The following is a 13,465-nucleotide window of genomic DNA, read 5'->3' on the forward strand; positions in this document are numbered from 1 at the left end:
CTTCCTCATCCCTTCTCGCTCCGTCAGGCCCTGCGATCCCGTGCCTTGCAAGTTTGCAACGAGCTCCTGCCTTCGTGTATTGCTACTACCTGTGAAGCTTGCCCCTCCGTGCCTTGCATTCCTACGCTCTGCTTGTTCTTCTGCTTCGCAGCTCTCAGATAGAGAGATTGCAGCATGCTCGCCCTTGTTGATCCACTCCAAGCCTTGAGGTCCCAGGTTTTTGAAATTTGAGGGGTATTTTGGTAATTTTCCCATAAAATTAACATGGTTGTCCGTTTGGTGTGACACTGAGAGTGCCTTTTTGGGCCTTGTACAACGCCCGCGTCTGACAGGGGCCCAATAAGGAGTTTTTGTTTGTAAAACAAACAAAAGAAAAACAAAATCGAGCAATGGTTGACTTGCCGAGTGAGCGCTAAAGGCCAGAGAGTCTTGAGAGACTGCCGCAAAGCCTGCACCCTCTCTCTCTCTCTCTCTCTCTCTCTCTCTCACTCTCACTCTCTGGTTCTCTCTCTCTGGCTCTGGCCGATTCAGAAGTACAGGTTCCATGGATCCTAGAGAGGTCGCTATAGCTATACTAGGACGTCATCAGAAAGTGAATAATATAGATGATATGGTGCAACGGAAAATACCGGAGCGATTACCTGCAGCAGCAGCAGCGTCAATGGCTGCCTTAAAGCGGGAGGATGACTGCTCCACTGTGCTGGACTTCTTTTCCCTTCTCTCTCGTAGACGTAGTATAAGTAGTTCTGCTGCAAGCAGTAATCGAGGAGGGGGATTTAAGCTCATCATTCTTGCCCAGTTTGAGGTCGGGAATTACTCTTACCAGTCTTATGATGGACGCACTATTTTCTCAGCTCTAAGCTGGAATCCTGATTCTGTGGATTACATCCGGGCAAGGGGGCATTCATCAGGGGGCGACGCAGTCACACCTAACCTTATCCATGCGGTTGAGGATCCCACCCTCCAATGGGGCGTCGATGCTCTGTTTTTCTTCCTTTCCCAAGCTCAATTTGAGCAGATCCTGAACCTCCGCCTTCTCGCCACCATTCCGCCTGTTACCGCTCTCTGCCTCTCCACTTTCGCTTTGTCAGGTGAAATAGATCTCTGCAAAGTTTTACTCGCCTCGTGCAACTTCACTCATCTCTTTGTAACAACAGCCCATATTTATCTTCCCTGTTTTACGCTGAAGATGGATACACAAGAGGCCTTTGAAACCAGCACTTCCAAGCTCCACTCGCTCTTCATTGGGTACATGACTCTTACCCCAGGAAATCTGGCCTGGGAAGCTCCAGCATCAGCTCTTGCATCTCACCCTTCCCTCAGTTCCTTTACTCTCTTCGGACTGACGCAGCATTCCTCCTTAACAATTATCACCAAACTTTTCTGCTCTGCTTTGATCCAGAATAACCCTCACTTAACTTCCTTGTCTTTTCTCTCCACCAAAAGGTTGAATGAATCTGATGAATACCAGTACGGGAAGTACTATAGCAATCAGTCGCTAATTGATAACTCCCTGAAGGTATTGCTTGATGGCCTCAGACGACATGGCACTCTTCACCAAGTAATCTTTGATGGCACACCGCCTCTAGACGGTGACCCTGTAATCGCTGCACAACTCAAGAAGAACTCAGAACATGCCAATCAAATCAAGTTGTTCAAGGCCGAGGGTTTCAAACTAGTGCCCCGTTCCACCGTTCGACTCTATATGTGTGGCCTTCCCCTCTCAGGTATTCATCACATCCAAAATATCTACAAGGATCTATTTGCTTGACATGCCTTGCTCAATGCTTCCTTCCCAACATCCTGTACTTCACTTTGTTCATGTGATCACGTTTTGTCATTTCATATGCCGTCTTTTGTAGGAAAGACTTCAATATCTCGGTCACTTTTCAAATGGAGCAAAGGCTCACTTCCCATATGGTCACGCCTCAAAGGTATCAAATTATCTGATCGAACGCGTGGTATTGAGGTAACCATCATTGAAAGCCCGCTAGACCGCCAGAGGATATCAGTGTGGGACATGGCTGGTCAGTTGGAGTATCACTCTTTTCATGACAGCATGCTTCCTGATCTGGGTGACCTTGCCATTCCCTCTTTGTTCTTGTTTGTCTGGAATCCCTTCAAGATGAATGATCAAGGCGAACTTTTGCGAGATGCACTGGGTGGTAAATTCGTTGTGAAGCACCCGAATGATTTCAAGGACGATTTCAAGTATTGGCTTAAGTTTCTAGCTTCCAAGACCCCCAAATCCAATGTCCTCAAACCCAATGTGGTGGTTGTTGTGACAAGGGAAGACCTTGGTCTCCCAGACATGAAAGTAGAGTTACATACTGTTTTTGAGTCACTACGAGTAGAGTTTGAAGACTATATCCATTTGGACATGGAAGGGTTCTTTCAGGTGAATGCAATGAATCCCAATAAGGTTTCAATCCTAGGATCTTATCTGTTAAAGTGCACAAAAGCTATCCTTGAGGTGGCAATCGATGATTTTAGTATTTGTGATGAGGCAAGGAACCTCTTTGCATGTTGGACTCGAAAGGGGAAGATCGCTCCTTTGATAACCAAAGAGAGGTTCTTTTGCCTAACCCAAGAGAAGTTGGGCATTCATGAAGAGATGTGTGAGGCAGTTGCACGCTCTCTTAACAGTTCTGGGGATGTGATTTTTTTGCCAACCCTAGAGCTTGTGGTCATGGATACAAAATGGTTTTGCCAAAAGATCATGGGAGATATCTTACACTTCGATGTGAAGTCTATTGGCTCATTTACTCAACACTCCTCCAACGGATTTTTCACGCCCCATTACTTGGAGAGGCTTTTAGAGGAGGAGTTGATCATCTCGAGACAGGGTAGCAAGTGGAGATTTTCAAGGACCAGGTACATGTATCAATTTCTTAATGTATCAATTTCATGAAGATGATAATTTGTACTTATAGCTTGACATTTTAGGGATGCACCCAACTCCAAGGAATCTAAAGAGGTTGCTGGAAGCGATCTAGTGAAGCTGCTAATTGGTTTGCAACTAGCTTGCCCCAGTGATAATACTCAAAAACACTCTGACATTTTCCTTCCAGCAAGTCTTTGTGGGAAGGCTAGGGAGAGCCTTTTGCCAGGTAAATATCTCAGGCTTAATGATCGCAACGCATCACATGTGGGGAGGAGACTGAATGTGAGAGATTCCAAGCGCACATTCCTTACCCCAGGAATTTTTCCCCGGCTCCAGGTGCAATTCATGAGTATCTCATCTTTCTCTGTGTGTGTGTGTGTGTGTGTGTGTGTGAGAGAGAGAGAGAGAGAGAGAGAGAGAGAGAGAGAGAGCTGTTCGATCAACAAGTCTCTCTCAATAAGAATTTCAAGTTTTGCAGGTAACATTTCACAACATGCTCACCACCCGAGGTGTAAATGTGGAACTTGAGCAGGACATCCTAGCGTTTGCCGATGCTGGTTCAAGAGTTCTCGTGGAGTTCTGTGCATTGGAAGGAAGAGAACACTTTATAGACATTTTGGTTTGCTCTCAGCATACGTCAAATGAAGCTCTGGAGTGGGTCCATGAGAAGGTGACAGCTGAAATGATGAAGGTGTTTGCAGATCCCAGAGGAATTCCGGGAGTTGACCTCACACATTCTGTGATACAGCCAGCCTGTATCAGAGGACTTGCGGAGGCAAGCCAAAGACAAGCCGTTCCCATACAGATTTTGAGAGATAATCTGAAGGAACATATACAGAAGAAAGGCGCAAAGCTTCTAGTTAATGGTGCTCCAAATGGAATAATCTACACTTGGCAGACCGAGCCCTTGGCAGACGATGATGTGATGACGCTGTTGGGGGAAGCCGAAGTCGTCAAGATTATCGAAGCATACATGAGTAGTTTGAAAGAAACTGCAAAAGATGTCCTGGATATATCTGTTGAAATGAAAAGCAGAGAGCAAAAGAGGCCCGAGTTTGGTACCACTCAATCCCAGAAGCAGATAGAGGCCTTGTTCGACTTGTTGCAGGACAATTATGCAGTGACTTGTGAAATAAGAAAGGATGTAAAGGAGGTAAAGGCGGGCGTGAAGTTCCTGTCTCAGCAAGTTGAAGACCTGCGTGGTGCCGTACTGCTGAGACTGTGTGAGCTGATCACTTTTGCAAAGGAGGGAGAAGCAGGCAAGCTCCCAAGGATGTTTGTTTTGACAGAAGAGGAGGGGCGTGTGCGCAGAGTGGTATGCAGAATGGTTCCTGGTCTTCACAAGTTGCGCCTGGAGCTTCTGTGTGAATGCCGTAATGAACGAGCCCACTTGGTGAATGGGCAGAGCGGCATAAGCATAACAACACTCGATGAAGGGCTTGTCAAGAGTGGTCTACCTTACATCCATGGATTCTTAAAGGTTGCCTATGCAGCAACCAAGATTGCTGCCCATGTGGCTGTTGGCTGTAATGATCTCATTCCTGACTTCACTGAAGTACTCGCAAATATTGTAGATGCTCCAGAATTCGGCCCTTCACAACCATTCTCTGGTTTCACAGATGTTGGGAATTCTTCCTCTAGGTACTTATTTCAACCTTTTGGATTCAAAGTACTGTGTTGAGAACTCATTTGAAGGGTGAAAATGTTACCATGCTGCAGGATCGATTTAAGCAGCAGCCAGCACTGGCTTTTTAAAGTCCTCTCTGCTTGCGGTTGCACAACGAGTAAGCTGATCTATGAACAGTTCGGGCTCTGTCGTATCCGATATGCTGATTCAGCAGTTGCATGGGTGTGTGACAAGCACTGCCCAGAAGGTGAACCTTACCCGCCATGAGTCGAACTCAGATAGTGTGATTTTATGTTTAATGATGGCTGATAGACCTTTTAGTTCACATGGTGATCTTAAGGTTGTTGATGTAGTATATCCTTTTTTACTCGGAGTTACTTGAACCCAAAACCTTCTGAAGGGAGGAGAGCTTGATAATAAAGACCTCAGATTTAATGCTTTTAGAAAGAGTATTGTGTGAGTCAAAGGGACAATCATTGTATAGGCCTTGTATGTTCTCCTTCCCCGGTTGATTTTCATCTACTTATTATCAAACACTTAAGAGTTTGGCCACTTTGACAGGAAGTGTTAGATCCAACATTTAAATTTGACTCATGGACATGCTTGGCGTTTCTTGGATGGCGCAGTTATTGGTAGAGTTTCTTGCTGAAGGAGCTATACTCCACACATTCTCTCCCCTATCATATTTTGTTCAAAGAACTGGAGTCCATTCCATGAACTCCATGCCATAGCTTGTGTAATGTTTGATTTTCAAGGGAAGAGGACCCACTTTATTCTGAAGAGAAGAGAACCCGCAACAAACTTGCGTTAGGATGTCAATTGAGATTGGCAGTGGTCATATCTTCCCTGTTTAAACCCCTGGCTTTGTAGTAGCTTTTATATGATGTAGCACATTGCAAGGCTGTATTGGATCTCTTTACCATCTGACAATTGACTGGTCTCTCAAGGAAGAGCTAAGGCCTTTGAGACTTGAAGCAGGGACAAAAGAGACTCGAGGTCTCAATGTAGCACCTTGGATTGTAAGGGTGTCATGGATAGAGCTATGTGAAGCCCTTATTAAGAGAAGAGAGGATTGACATCCTCAGAAGAGCGAGTTAGGAGACGGTATTTTCTCTGTCATGGATTTTGAATATATTGCAGCTTCTGCAGTACATGATACAAGGGGATGTACCGTTCTTGTTGGTTGAAAGGCCATGTTTTAGGTCTTCAACTAGACATTGGAAATGTCTCATTCATTTGTATATTTATGTCCCAAACAATGCATTTGAAACGTCTAAGTTTTGGAGAATGCTTGCAAGGCAGAGGAAACATCCATGAAAATTTTAGAGGTGTTATCATGATTAGAAACATCCATGAAAATTTTGCATATTAGAATTACGGATTTAACAAGTTGTTAAACAGTTTAATTTTGCATAACAATAAGTGACACATTCACAAGTTGCACTTTACTTGAGAAACATGAAGATGATAATAACCTTATTTTGTCATGAGGTGAAAATATTTTTGCACTATGAGAATGTGTGCTTTTTGACATACACTTTCAACATAAGGATTTTCACTTTCTATGGATGAACAATTTCTCATCATGAGAGTCATCATAAGAAATGCCACTTCTTCAATGACTCTCACAACAATGTGTATGTAGAAGTTCTACGTTTGTAAACAAAAGAAATATCAAATTACAACCATAAAAAATAATTACAATTTTATTTTTTAAAAGTTAGTATGTATACAAACATTTTATGTTATTTTTTCTTCGATGCACCAGGGGGCCCACAAGGGAGGGTGCTTATCCTTCCAAATATTAGCCATGAAACATGGTCAGGGAGGGGCACGTCCCATTGGGCAAGAGCCATGCGTAGGCATCACTATGGCCACCTAATTGATGCACACATTTTAAACAAATAAAATACAATAAAGCTTCGTGTTTGCACTAGCACAAATTAATTTTTTTTGTACTCGTGTAAAAGCTGAAAAGCAATCTTAAAGTTTTTTTCCACTACCTCTAATTCAACAATTCCTTAGAAGTGTTGTAAATATAAATCACGTCATTAATTTTTAATGTGATTATTGCAGACATAAAATTGATATTCTTACTTCAAAAGATAGAGAATGTGCATTTGAAAATTGATTGTGTATTTAAGCTTTAATAAAGTGATCAAACAGAATACTTATAGAATCTTTTTTTTTTATTTTTTTGCAAAACTTACCAAAGTGAGTAGAATTGAATTAATAAAAAAATTTACATGGTAAGTCTTTCGCACAAACCATGCTAGAGCATCATTAAAACAGACACAGTCCTAAGCAATAAGACTAAATCATCTCAAAATCACCGATCAAATAGGACGACGTCGTAGAAACTAATAGCTATTTGTACTCTCAAGGTACACCAAACTGAATATACAGCTTCATAATTTATGAAAGCTGAATTTCAGATTGAAGGTCTTCTTACCAATAACATGCTCCAAAAGGGAAGCATTCGGTCAAAAGTCTCTTTTGATCTTATTCGCCACGATAGTAGTAACTTTTGCACCACTTCAAAATCTTGTTGTGACCAACCATGAGACCTTGTATAGTTGTAGAAGATATGAGCAATATCTATCAGCAACATTCCGAGGTCCTTTATCTCCCTGTTGATACTTGTCACCATGTTCAATATACGGGGTAGACACCACATGACAAACTTTTAGTGCTCCTCGGCTATAAACATGTTATGATGCTGACTTGGATTGAACGAAGGCCATCACCCTTGATTCTTACAACTTTTCAGTACTACGAAAATAGCCTCTTGGATACATGTATCTATGAGTTTCTTTTGTTGATTGCTTGATCCATAAAAAAGACTCCTTATATACTTTTTGAAAAGATTCAATCCAAGAATATTCATAACATCATAAGCCAAGTCCTTGCTGATACCAAAACCATAAAGCTCATACAATGCCCATAAACAAGATTTTCATGTAAGGCCAACCCTTGAAAGTTTTTTCTCTTTTCCTTTTTTTGGTGGACTTTCGCTTTGACAGACCTATCGCTTCATACATTTGATAGACCTTCCTTTTGGGGACTAGATTTCGACCTTGTAATCTATTTTGATCATAAACATAAAAAGGGATTCTTCCTTGTTGATTCACCTTCCTTGTTAGTGGACAATCTCTATGAAATCCATTATTTCCGCCGTTTTTTAATAAACCGAATTTACATTGCACGGGATGATCTCTAGTCCAAAACATCAATAATGCTCGCAACCTACAATGGCCTTGGGTCATCATTAAAAAGCCCATCTGTAATGAGTTATGTCGGATAGCAATATTACACCATAAATCCATCCACAAAGAGAGATACAAGCTTGTTTATTAGAGGAGTCAAAAAATAATGTAAAATGTCTCCATGTCTTTGTTCTAACTGAATCAAGCTGAATGGAATAAAAAGAAGAGGTAGAGGACCAATTTTACTGCCTTTTTTTGCATTGACAATGCACATATCCAAAATTTCAACCTCCTTTTATTTAGTTTTTGCAGCTTGAAATCCATCCCAATGACAAACTATTGCAAATTCCTTGGATCCCCCTTCAAGCCACAATCATAAAGATAAAATTATTTTGTAAAAGAGACATCTGCAAAGACTAAAATTACATGCAATAGAAATGAATAAAAACTATTAACATTTACATCAGCTGTTGGTATGCAAACTTACAAAAATAAAAAGAAATAGATGTATGTAATTTATGAAACAATAAAAGTTGACCAGCTCTTAAGATTCAAGATATCAGTACAATATGGAAAAAGATTCTTACCTTTGATATTTGTTGTTGTTTTTTAATCCATCCCCTATATTTTGTGCATCGAAAGGCATACTCCTTTTCTTAAGCGTTCCAACCATGAACAAGCTCTTGACTTTTCATAGAAAGAGAGAATGCCTTGTAGATTTTTTTGCATTGTTCATTATCACAAATAACAAGGAGTTCCCAAAGAGCATTCGGATCCCAAAATTCTTTGCATAGTTTAATCTTTTGACCATCCCAAAGCTCTTTGATATTTCTTTGTTCTGTGTTATTTTCCATGAGCCATGTTGTTCTATCTCGCCACATGGCAAGAAACTCGTGACAATGCTTTAGTTGCTCTACAAATGACATGTAGTCAAATGGAACAATTTGCTTGCAACTAGAATTTCCACATTTGTCACAAGGAATAGAGCGTACATTACAATCGTACTTTGCTTTCGATGCATCATTGACACTTGAGAGGTAGATGCATCTCCGTGGACTAAACTTTTGGTTGATGGTTGTGCGCCCACACATAACCACCATAATTTTGGCTCCACCATTCCCAAAGAGTGATAATGACAAAACAATTGATCTAAATTCTGAGCAATAGGCGCTTTTATCACTTTCTTTTGATTAGTGAGCAAATTTGAATCCAAAGAGAGTCCTTGCTTATTAGACAAAGATTTTTTTCCTTTGCAGGGTTGCACTCCTGCAAACAACATCTTTGTCATCTTATCTTGCATTGCAAGAGGAGCTCTAAATTCATCCCATAATGCTTGTATATTAGTACTCTAATCTAAAATATGCCCACTTATGTCTAATACCTCTCCAGCTTCTTCACTATCTAGCTGAGAGAGACCTGGTTTGTGATCAGTATGCCTTTCATGCACATAATCAGATATATTATCTTGTGAACTATCCTCCTCAAAACAAAACAGCACATCCATGATTTGTTGAAAGTGGTAAGAACTTGGATATGAAAGATTGTTTAAAGTAGCAGGTATTGATTATTTATGATACATTAACAATACAATCAAACATGTTTCTAGAGAATTCTTTAAAGAAGTCAGCATGCTTACCCTAAATATATGCCATTTATTCCCCAAAAAAAAAAGATCATGCTTTGAAACAACTATCTCAATTGCCAAAAAAAAAGGCAAGCGACAAAAGAGAGAAAGTGATCTAAAAATAACTGCTACATTTGCAAAAGGAAAAAAGGAAAAATCACACTTGAACTTTATACGAGGATACCCACATCCATTTGCATGATGGCTTCAACTACATCAAGAGGAGAAACAAAACATTTTACACAAAGAAATTGAAGATAGGGGTCTCCTCCTCTAAGTCGAGTATTATAACATGCTAGTGACACATAGAGCTCTAATATTGATGACTACTCAATACCGAATAGTACTATCATGTATGACAATAAGAGAATGCATGATACCTATTTGAAAGGTTTGCTAATCGATATGATGCAAACATTAACTGTTATTCACAACATATTGACTTTTGCAATATAAATGCATATCTTGCAAGGCTCTATAGTTTGTATTAAAAACCTTAACAGCTGTCAGTGGTACTTCTAGGAAGTCTTCTTGGTGTGCTATTTCTTGCTCTTACTTGACACACTTCATCAAGCTAAAACATAGCCTAAGATGCAAACACCAAGAAAAACCATAAAGCCACAAATAGGATTGACACAATTACTTCACAACCAAAAGTCTTTAAAAAAAATCATCCACACTACAATTACTTTACTGGATTTTTGACTATTTTTGACATTTTCATGCTTCAAATTCAAAGGTGTAAACTTGCTAGTTATATCCTTAGGGGAGTATTAACATCTCTACCTTCTAGGCTCTTTCCAGCTCGTTCCAACAAGATTTTTGCATGCGTATTTCTAGTGAATGTGTATTTAGTTTCTTCTTGACAATCCTCTTCATAGAGAGAGTAGATAAAGACTACCTACACCTACACCTTGGCTAGTATTTATATAGCAGAGGTTCCTCTCACTGATCCAAATTTTAATATGAATTTGAGTTCTTCAAAACAATTCCTTTGAATATGCACACTTATGACATATCGTTTCCTTGATTCACTCACCAAAACCAAAAATATCTTTTTTTTTGTGTCTTTTGCTTCTACTTTTCTTTCATGGATGACTATCATGCCATGGTCTCTTGGGATAGTTTCCTACAACATTAAAATACTCTTCTTCTTCTTCTTATTCTTCTTCTTCTTCTGAATCTAGAGTTCCGTAATTGGTCCTCCTAATCGAACACCATGGAACTTAGGAGTCAAATGGTTATCAAGACGATAGTCATATCCTTTGAAGAGATCAGCTTCCTTGCAAGAAGCACCTGTTGCACCTTTTGAATGTGATCCTTCATGGGTGCCGATTGTCAAGGGTCCATGGTGTGCAATTGTACCTCCAAGTAAGCTCTCCTCAAAAGCAATCACCCAAGTGCTTTGTCTCTTCGATTGAGAAAGATAAATGAGCGAAACCTTTCTTTTCATTGATCCCAAGATAGTTGAGTCTGTAAGTTTCCTCGATTACATGGGTGGGAGAGACATGCTTGTAGGAGCCTTTGGCCGATCAATCTTGATGTGCATCATCAAGATAAGGTTGTAGCTCTCCAACATTGCCTCCATAGGCACCTTCCAATCCAAATGGTTGGTAGCATCGAGCTTTTGATCTTGAAGAAAAACCGGCAACACTAGAACCTTCCTCTCAGGTAACTCCAGCCCTCAATGTCACAAAGCAATCCTCCATAGACAGCAAGGTCCACGGCTAAACACACCGCCGATAACTACTACTGACAGCTGCCCACTTGCAGAACCAATTAGAGGTGAGAGAGAGAAAACTCAATACACAAATTGAGAGAAATGATGATAACACAAGGTTACATAACCCGCAATTACTGTATTAGGAAATGGTACAATTATACCATATGAATTGCGTATCTGAGAAACGCAATGTGGATCCCGGATTGCGGACCCTGGAATGCCGATCCGTGTGTGGATTGCGACTACGGACTCTGGGTGTCAAGTACAATGGAATTAAAATGGTGAAGATCTAGTTTTACACTTCCACGAATCCTTCAACTTCTTTCCTTGCGTTAGTGATTCCTTTTAGCTTAGATGATGGTTTCTTTTACTTTTCCCTAAAGAGAGGGGTTGAGAGAATGCAATAGAGAGGTGTAGAGGGGGAGAGAGATAGAGAGAAGAAGAGAGCGACGCCCGATGGGGTCTCAACCAACCCTCTCAAGGGCCCCCCACACCATTGCCGATGTGGTATTTGCTTTAGATTCCAATGTGGTATTTGCTTTAGATTGCATAAATGGAATGTATACACAATGCAATACCTCTAGTGCAGACTCTACTGACTCAAATGATGACTATCACTGCGGTAACTCCTCGGGAAAAGGCACCTCCGGGGCTGATTTGATGCACTTTTGATCCTTCTCAATGTGGGATTGCAGATGGCTACCAAGGGACTGATTTGCACTACCGATGTGAGGGATGAAGGGCTGAAAACGCAGATCTCAACGAGGTCGATGATGGACATCAATGGAGCATTCAATTTTGGTGGGGGAATGACCGATGGGGAGGGCTCAATGGGCTGCCGAGGTACCGGACCGCATCCTTGAAGGGTAGCATTAGCAGATCTCACACCGCCTTGCCAGCGATGGGCTGAAAACTGAGATACATCCCATCCCTTGTTTTGTAATGTACTTCACTGCGAGATTTGTTGGCCTGATGAATGTAGGCCTCCTATGCTTTGGCAATCTTGTCCTTGACTGACTCCACAATCTTTGAATAAGAGTCAACCATGCGATTGGCCTCAATGGATAGAGAGATTATTATGGTCAAAACAAAAGAGAACCTCTTTCCAAAAGCTACTTCATATGGAGTTCATCCGATACTCGAGGAATAAGTATCATTCAAAAGTGTTTGTACCAATGGCAAATTGTCACGTGACACATCCAACCCTATGTGTCCGTGGACAAGCTACAACATGACCAGGGTTCAGTCAGTCCAGTCAGTCTAGATGAGAAGTGATATGGCACTTTTGTGAGTCTATTCGTAGACCGTGCATGCCCAGTCACTTAGTGTAGATGCATATCCTCTGGTTGCACACAGCATGATCATCAGTATTCCCATCAGAATCCATCAGATTCCATCAGGGGAATTTTCCAATGCATTTAGCCTATTTTCCCTATTTTTGTCATTTTTCACTTATTATTTTTAAGTGACTTTCCAACAAAAGTAGCTAGGGCAATTTTGCTAAGTTAATATATAAGCAACCCTAGACTAGCACTCTTGGGCAGATGAGCAAGGAGCACAACATACCCTCAGGCAGCAGGTACCCCTTCTCTCTCAACAAGACCTCTCGAAGCTCCCCTTGGCGAGCCACTTCCCCACTTCAGCCCAACGTTTTTCCTCATCGCCCACACCTCCCTCTGACCCCGGGCGTTTTCAGCTTGACCATCGCTAACATACCCACAAGCCAGCGTTTTTCACTAATGCTATCAGACAAGCTAACGTTTTCTATCTTCAGTCCGTTCCGGTACCAGGAGGTTTTTCCGACCCTTCCCCATCTATGACAAAGATTGCACTAACTCCTATGGAGGAGTTGAAGTAGTTGTTTATGGACAAGAAGTTCAACTACGAAGAAAGAATGGCAGCCATAGATCGTGAATACGATGCAAAAATGGAAGCCATGAAGCATCAGTACGACTTGGAAGAAAAAGAAAGTAAAGCCAAATTTGATCGAGAGAACAAAGTAAGACAAGCAGAATTTGATCTCGAGAACAAAGCCCTCCAAGAAAAGAGCGACCAACACATGAAAGAGTTCTTGCGACTTTTTTCTCAAGTGAAGGCACCGATGCAAGAGATTCGGGAAAAGGAGACTCTCTCAGTCTCTTCTTCTCCAAAGCATGATCCACAAGATTTGCAGGATTGTGTGAAGCATGATGATGATAACTTACATGATGATTTGAATGATGATGATAAGCATGATGATTTGAATGACAAGCATGATGATTTGGATGACAAAGATAAGCATGATGATTGGAATGATATTGCTAAGCATGATGATTTGCATGATCAAGATGTGATTTCTCACAAGCATGATGAGTTGCATGAAGAAGACGTGATTGTTCACAAGGATGATGAGTTAGTTGAT

General features: G+C 41.0%; 1 protein-coding gene and 1 long non-coding RNA gene across 3 annotated transcripts in view; one reads left to right on the forward strand and one right to left on the reverse strand.

Moving 5' to 3' along the window:
• Positions 1–402: 402 nt before the first annotated feature.
• Positions 403–5,823, forward strand: LOC147441334 (protein TORNADO 1-like). 2 transcript variants are annotated; one of them, XM_086483004.1, is made up of 6 exons: positions 403–1,727; positions 1,863–2,874; positions 2,947–3,220; positions 3,363–4,525; positions 4,604–4,758; positions 5,073–5,823. In XM_086483004.1, the coding sequence occupies exons 1-6, from the start codon at positions 545–547 to the stop codon at positions 5,093–5,095; spliced, it is 3,810 nt and encodes a 1,269-aa protein (XP_086339130.1). In that variant the 5' UTR covers positions 403–544; the 3' UTR covers positions 5,096–5,823. The 2 variants fall into 2 exon arrangements, with proteins under 2 accessions (XP_086339130.1, XP_086339129.1); XM_086483003.1 differs by having other exon boundaries at positions 404–1,727; positions 5,138–5,823.
• Positions 5,824–7,832: 2,009 nt separating this feature from the next.
• Positions 7,833–13,465, reverse strand: part of LOC147441335 (uncharacterized) — a 78,777-nt gene continuing 73,144 nt past the window's right edge. Inside the window, exon 2 of the long non-coding RNA XR_015184363.1 lies at positions 7,833–8,077. This is a non-coding gene — a long non-coding RNA (uncharacterized LOC147441335). The remainder of the gene's footprint in view (positions 8,078–13,465) is intronic.

The sequence above is a fragment of the Adiantum capillus-veneris genome, chromosome 15 (assembly GCF_014529385.1).
Source record: "Adiantum capillus-veneris isolate H3 chromosome 15, ASM1452938v2, whole genome shotgun sequence".
Lineage (NCBI taxonomy): Eukaryota > Viridiplantae > Streptophyta > Polypodiopsida > Polypodiales > Pteridaceae > Adiantum > Adiantum capillus-veneris.

Bases quoted from the DNA above. Each gene is read 5' to 3' on its own strand.
- LOC147441334 (XM_086483004.1), top strand. From the start codon at position 545: ATGGATCCTAGAGAGGTCGCTATAGCTATACTAGGACGTCATCAGAAA. The intron at 2,875-2,946 runs GTACATGTATCA...TTGACATTTTAG, and splicing joins TGGAGATTTTCAAGGACCAG to GGATGCACCCAACTCCAAGG. The intron at 3,221-3,362 runs GTGCAATTCATG...CAAGTTTTGCAG, and splicing joins GAATTTTTCCCCGGCTCCAG to GTAACATTTCACAACATGCT.